Source organism: Arachis ipaensis, chromosome B9, assembly GCF_059453495.1.
Source record: "Arachis ipaensis isolate K30076 ecotype BB chromosome B9, ASM5945349v1, whole genome shotgun sequence".
Lineage (NCBI taxonomy): Eukaryota > Viridiplantae > Streptophyta > Magnoliopsida > Fabales > Fabaceae > Arachis > Arachis ipaensis.
This window is the reverse complement of record NC_142444.1, coordinates 139,431,475-139,438,802: the sequence shown is the minus strand read 5'-3', so window position 1 is coordinate 139,438,802 and position 7,328 is coordinate 139,431,475. Positions and strand designations below refer to the sequence as shown.

Sequence of the window (7,328 nt, the reverse complement as noted above, 5' to 3'; positions counted from 1 at the left end):
TATGTTTATCAAGAAAGAATAATCTTGAGAAATAGCCTCTCATCAAACTCTATTAGATGAGTTTGAAGGAAGAAGTAAAAATGAAAAAAAAAATGAAAGAAAAAGTAGAAAAAGAAAGAAAATGACAAAATTGGATTAGATCTCAATTCACAACTTTTTCAATTTGATCCACAACTTGGTTGTTCTTCACGCTCACCGTACCAGGAAGAAAATTTCATGCCTTAAACTGTTCAAGCTGTGATGTTAATGGTTTGATGAACCAGAAGAAATTAAGAGAAGGAGAAAAATAAATTCTTCTCATTGTTAAAAATAATGAAAAATCTTCTTAAAAAATATTTGTTGAGTTATCATTTCCGCTAATCATTGTTCTAAACTATCTAATAATGTAAACTGTTTTGTTTTTCTCATGTTAAAAAAAATATTTATTTTATGATAGTTCACACATTTTAGAAAAGAAAGTTACACAAGACGTGTCATCAACAATATATTTCAATACAATTATTAATAGAAAAAATCTTTGGAATCAACGTTATAACAAACATTCAAACACAAGAAAAACTGAAAAAGAATCCCAAATTTCAAAAACAAAAAATTTGATATTCAATTAGAAAAAATATTTAAAATTCAAACTCAATAAAAATTTTTTTAGTGAGTTTTATAATGAACTTATTTGATAACTTGGTATAATATTAACTGAAATTAACGGTTATAGTGCTAGATTTTTTTTTTTTGCATTATTTATATTAACAATATTATTTTAAAGACTAAGTTGATTGTCTGTTTAGCATATTAAGAACCATAAACACAGCAAAGAAGAGAGAGAAAAAAAAAACTCAAGATTGGGTAGTTTGGGATGAAAATATAATTAAGAAAAACCTATTACGTAAGCAATGATTAACTAAATGTTTAGTTAGGATATGGAGAATCATGTTTGTAGTAAACTTGGAAGTAACAGATAAAGGAGGTAAAGTGGGGTAGAGGCAAAGTATATTGAAGACTGTTGTATTGTGTATACTCTACGTATATATTACCCTTTGCCACTACAAGTAGTTATGGGTATACTCGTTTTCTAGTTATATATCTATATATATTGTAATCTAAATAATAATAAACCTAAAGGCAAAGTGTGCTTCAAAATTAAGCTTTTGTCTACTATAAAATAATAAATTAAAATATTAGTAATGTCTTATAGCTGCAAGTGCAGTGTGCACGAGCAAGCAAGGTCTGCAATAGCAGTGCAACTAGGGTTTTCTATTGAAAACCAAAATGCTTGGTCAACCAAATAAATACGAGAGTGAAAATATTCTTAATAAAAGATGGGTTCATGCTCCTTAATTAGCTTGGAGAATTTAATTTATGTATGTAGTAGTTGAATATATCCATTTAAGGTAAAGTACTGAGCACTCTCTGCAGATGAACTTGATGAATCAAAAGGAGAACTTGACTATTGACATACATATATTAAAATCTGTTTCATTATCTTAGATTATGTTACATGTATATTGAAATCAACTATTAAAATTATTTATTAATATAAAATATATATTAAAATATAAATATATATTAAAAATAAATTAAATCACACCTATATTTATATATAAATATATTTGTGATTAATTTTAGTATATGAAATAATATTTTTAAAATTTATTACATAAAATTTGCGGTGATAATAATTAATTATTAAATAATTAATTTATTTGTCATTAGACAAATAAACAAGTAAACCAAACTAACTAATTAAATATAATAAAATAATATATTTATATAATATTTTAAAAAAATAAATTTTTTATTTTATTAATTTAAACCGATTAATTATTAAAAAATCAAATGGTTCAATTAATTTATTATTTTTTATTTTTATTTTTTACTTTTTAATTGATTGACTAACAATCGAATTTAGCTAAAAGTAGACTAATTTAATAGCCCATTTCTAGTTATAATCCGATAGAATTGGTCAATTTCATCCCACTCTCAAAAACCATAAAAATTATCCCTTTTTTTTTTCATTTCATTGTTCACCATTTTTTTAAAGAAAACTTGATGGTTTTTGTTTGTGACTGAAATAAACTAAATAAAGAAAAATAAAACAAAGGATCTGTTTAAATAGAGAAATAATCTTTTTTAAGACTATTATTAAACTCTTCTCAAGGTGAAAGAAGCTCTACATGAGAAAGTTGTAACTTCATCGTCATCTTTGTCATAGTATCTGTCACTGTGTTTGCATCTCTTATAATCAAACGAAAGTCAACACGCCAATTCCAATGCATGATATCTTTTATTTTGAGCACCAATAGATCAATAAACCCAAAACCATCTTGGTGATTAGTAATAAGATTAAATGCTTCCACACAATCCGTCTCACAAATAACATCTCGTTGACCCACATCCCAAGCTAAGAGGATATCCTCTCCAAATAGCAAACAATTCTCCTTGAAGAATACTATTACTCTCAATCATTTCCAAACATCCCCTTTGCCAACTCTCATTACAATCTCTAATAACACAAGCAAAACCAACACTATCACCCGAACCAAGATAACTAGTATCACAATTAATCTTGAAAGTACTAATGGATGGGGGATTCCAAAAACCATTTAGAGTAGAAGGAATGGACATACGTTGTAATTAAAAAATATTCCTAAGCTCCTTTTCTGAAGTTAATGCCAGACAAATCACTTTTTTCGGAGGCCAAGTTTCATGAGGATTAAAGATGTTATTATTCCTTATACGCCATATCCACCAAAATCCCGAAAAGAACTTGAACGGATGCTCTCTGCTATGAAACAAGAACCAGTTCTTCAAATCCAAAGGATGACAAGAAATATCTAACCTATGCTATACAAGCTGAGCTTCTAGACAATCCTGAATACAATGTAAAACCGATTCCTGGTTAGAAAGACATCTTGGATACCTATCCGATGATGACATCTCTCTTCTAAAGCGAAAACTTGCAGTAGGATGGTTTATTATAAGAGATGATTGACACGTCAATTGAAAAATTAATTTAAATTCCACAACCATATTAAAATGATGGAATCCCGCTAGAAAACCAAAAAGGGTCTAGCCAACAATAAGCCAACAAATATTTTTGAATTATATTATATACTAATTAATAACATTAATTGTCATTAATTAGTGATTATTTAAATTTTTTTAAAAGATACAAAATTAATGATTATTAATTATCTCTTCTTACTCTAATTTATTCGTTACTATTTATTAAGCAAACACTAATTCATCTTTTCAAAAAAAAACTTTGAAACTCCAAAAAACAAAAAGCACCAAAACATAAGATAAAAAATAATCCAAATTCTGAGAAAAAAAAACATACAAAAATAGGAAAAAGAATCATCCAAAACTAATAAAAAGAATCATCCAAATCCTAAGAAAAAAACATACAAAACAAAGAAAAAAGAATCATCCAAAACTAATAAAAAGAATCATCCGAAATGTAGAAAAAAGAAACATAAAAAAACTAGTTAAAAAATCATTCAAAACCAAATAGGAGGAGGAGAAGAAGAACCGCAGGGTGGCCAACGACGATGTCTTGGACGGCGTTGAGTGGACAGTGGGAAGACTCGCGGTGGTGTGTTGCGACGAGTGGAGGAGTCGCCATATGGATCGGAGTAGTTGATCGACGTCGCGAATGGGGACCTGGTGGTGGCTGCGTCACGACGGATGGAGAGTCGTAGGGTGCGAGTGGCGAGCGATGAGGAGTCGCAATGGGACGCGAGGAGGGTGAAGTAGAAGCGCGATGGTGGCTGTCTTTCCTGCACAAACGGCAGATGAGGTGGTGGAGAAGGATGCAAGGACGAATGGCGATGGCGCGCAAGGACGGTGCTGCGGTGACGCTAACGGCACGAGAACGAAACCGCAGCAGTGTGGGACATTGGGAAGAAGGATTAGGATTTGTGGTTTTGTGTGGTGAATGGTGAGTTGAAGTGAAAATAAATTAGGGTAAGTTTTGGTTAAAAAATGCCATTAATGTTAATTAATCAAAATTTAAATTTAAAAAAATAATTTAAAATTAATCATTATTAATTGAGTTGTTCAATTTTTGGCTAGTAGACTCCTATACTTTTCCAAATTGAAAACCAATTAACTCAACTAGTTAAAAACCCTTTGCCCCCATCATGCTCGCTCCTATCTCTTCTTTCATTTTATTTCTTTTAATTTGTTCAATATCTGATTAGTAATTAGATAAATTAAATCCTCAATACCTCAACTTAATTGCACTTACATAATCTCATGCAACATGAATTCTGACTTTTGATGCATTTAACGAAATATAAAAAGCTCTTTATGGATGTGAAGCCTTTTGAATATTGAACTTCTAAAACACAATGGCCCTACTAATAATAGGTTGAGTGTAAATCTCTACTTGTGGATGAGGAATTAAGTTTTCTTCAACGCCTTTCTCTTCTTACTTTATCGAAAAGAAAGGGAAATCATCAGCATAAAGAAATTTTAAAAATTAAATAATGACTCAAATCTTATTAACTACTTTCTCATAGCTTGTGGGTTTGATCTAATGATTCAACTTTGGTACATGTATTTATTAGCTGTATATTTAAGGCAAGGTTGAGATCAGAATCCAGTGGAGAAATTTATAGGCTTGTGAATTGTGAAGTGTGATGGATGTGGTTTCATGCTGAGGTGTAATGATTAGGCAATTAACTAGCACAAGAGAAGAAGCAGTTAAAAGAAAACAACAAAAATAACTGAATAAAATAAGACCGAGTAACATTATTTTTTTCAAAAAAGATTAATGGCAACATAATGTTATAAAGGAAGAGAAAGGACTGTTAGGATTCATGTGAGAATAGCATTTACTCACTGGCTTTCCATATTTTTATTCTATTTCCATGACCAAGAGGACACTCACTTCTAAATCATATTTAATATATACACATTCTAATTATATTTACAGTTACTTATTATTGATTTATATATAACTTTTAAACACTAGAAATAAAAATATAATAAATGAATTAATGAATATGCAGCTATTTATCCAAACAGAGAGTAGAAAAGGTTTCTTGTGCACAATAACAATGAAAATTAAACAGGGACTTTTGGGACAGTACCAATAACCTATGAGCTATATGCCTCTATCTCTCTCTTTGTAGTAACAATAAGGGTATTAATATTTAATACATCATATTCCGTGGCACTGAAAAATAGCCAAAAAAAGAAAAAGAAAATAAAATAAAAACAGAAAAAAAGAGAGTAGCCAACATGAGCTATCCATGAGTTGTATAGAGGACTTATCCAGAGAACAAAAATTATGATTTTTTTTTAAACTTTCAATGAATTAAACAACTGATGAAGTCACCATAATGATTATTCCAGGTGCTTAATTCAAGTTGGTAAAGGATCAAAAGAATTATTGTAAAATCTTTTCAAATGTGTATGTGTGTATAATCAGTTAATCATACATACATACAAACAAATCAATAATGTATTGCTAAACAAAAAAAAATGTTGTTCTTAATTCTTTCACATGATGAATGAATTGAATAAATGCCAATAAATTTTCAAACTTTTTAGTTTCCCTGTTCAGTAATGACAATCCACCAAAGCTGGTGTAGTAGAGAAGACAAGACTTGTTTGTGGTTGCTGCTTCTGCGGTTGCGGTTGGGGTTGCGGTTGCGTTGGTGGTTGCTTGGATACAAAGGCAAACTTGGATTCCCTTTGATCTTGATCTTCCGGTGCCGGAAGGTTGAGATCCAAATCCAAAGATAACACCTTCGTCTTCTTCTTAGGTTGCTCCTCATCTGCTTCCATGGCGGCAGCCGTGGTGGTCGTGGTCAGCGAAAGCGTGGTGTTAGTGTTAGTGTTAGTCCCCACCGGAGCTCGGTGCCGCCTCATATGTCCACCAAGTGCCTGTCCAGATGTAAATTCAGCTCCGCAAATGGAACATTCGTGAACCTTGGATTTGTTATTGTTATTGCTATACAAATTATTCCCTCTTGTGTTCAACTGGAGGAAGCTTGATTTGTTGGCGGTGGTGTTCTTGAATTGGAACTCTTCTTCGTCTGAGGAGAACAATGGCGGTGGTTGTTTTCTTTCTTGGTGAATGGAGATTGCAGGAATGGCGGCCTTGGGTTTCTTGTGGCTTGCCCTGTGTCCACCAAGTGCTTGAAAAGACGGAAATGTCCTGTTACATGTTTTGCACTCGTATACATAATATCCTCCTGTTCTTCCTCCTCCGTACCCAACGCCGACTCCGGCAGCTTCTAGAAACTTCCTACTGCTGTACTTGTTGTAGCTTGTTCCTCCTCCTTCTTCTTCTGCTACGGCGGCCGGGCGTCTTGGGGATTCCCTGGATTGTCCTTGTGCTAACAGGATGAGGCAGTTGGCCATGTCCTCCTCTTCTTCCGTGCTGTCTCGTGGACCCACGGAAGAAGTAGTTGCTGTGTTGCCATTCGCATTCGCATTGTAAATAATATCTTCTTTTTCTTCTTCTTGTCGTTGCGATGGTATATTAGTCTCCCCTCCTTCTTCTTCTGCTGCGGCGATGGAGAAGGGGATGGGGGATTGAGGCCGTACCCTCTTTGTTCTCTTGCCTTTGACGATGTTGGTATGGTCTTTGGAACCCAAGGTGAGTTCCTCTGGTGTTTCCATGATGGTCCTCACCGTGGGGAAGGAAGAGAAACCTTAAAAGAAAGAGAGATAGAGAGAAGAGAGAAAAGAGAAGAGAAGAGAAGAGAGGCTAGGAGAGTTGTAAGGAAGCAGAGGAAAACAAGAGTTTAAGGGGTTGGTTATTTATATATTGATGATATGTGTTTAAGGGATGAGTCAAAGTGAGTGTGAATTAGGCGTGCAATATCTAAGTTATGCTATGTGGGAGATGTTTAATTATAGAATGATTTAGGAATTGAGAGGGGAGGAAATATAGCACTCTAAGGATAGAGCCAAAAATAAACGTGATTAACAGAAAGTGACCAAATATGGTTAGTGTTAACAGATTGGAAGACAAGAAAATTGAAGGACTGGTTTCTTCAGCACATAGTCCGTCCCACACTCTCTTTCTCACACTTTGCCAACGCACTTCCACCATATCAATCAAACTAACTCAACCATTCTTCTCTTCTATTTATTTTCATTATACTACTTATTTATTTGCTCCTTCAAAAAATACATGCCATTATATATTTAATTTGGTTTCTCAAATTATATGTGCGAGTCAAATTAGTTTGACCTATGCTGATGAATAATATTAATTAATTTGGAGAGACTAATCTAGTTAATGTGTAAATTACAATAGACCAAATTAATTATCGAAAATATTTGATAATTAAAAAATATTAGTCAAAAAT

The 7,328-nt window shown here is 32.6% G+C and overlaps 1 protein-coding gene across 1 annotated transcript; it reads right to left on the bottom strand.

Annotated features, from left to right (window-relative positions):
• Nucleotides 1-5,382: 5,382 nt before the first annotated feature.
• LOC107616962 (zinc finger protein ZAT5) lies at nt 5,383-6,849 on the bottom strand. The gene has a single exon (XM_016318819.3). It carries the CDS (start codon nt 6,631-6,633, stop codon nt 5,566-5,568), a length of 1,068 nt encoding a protein of 355 aa, XP_016174305.1. The 5' UTR covers nt 6,634-6,849; the 3' UTR covers nt 5,383-5,565.
• Nucleotides 6,850-7,328: the final 479 nt, after the last annotated feature.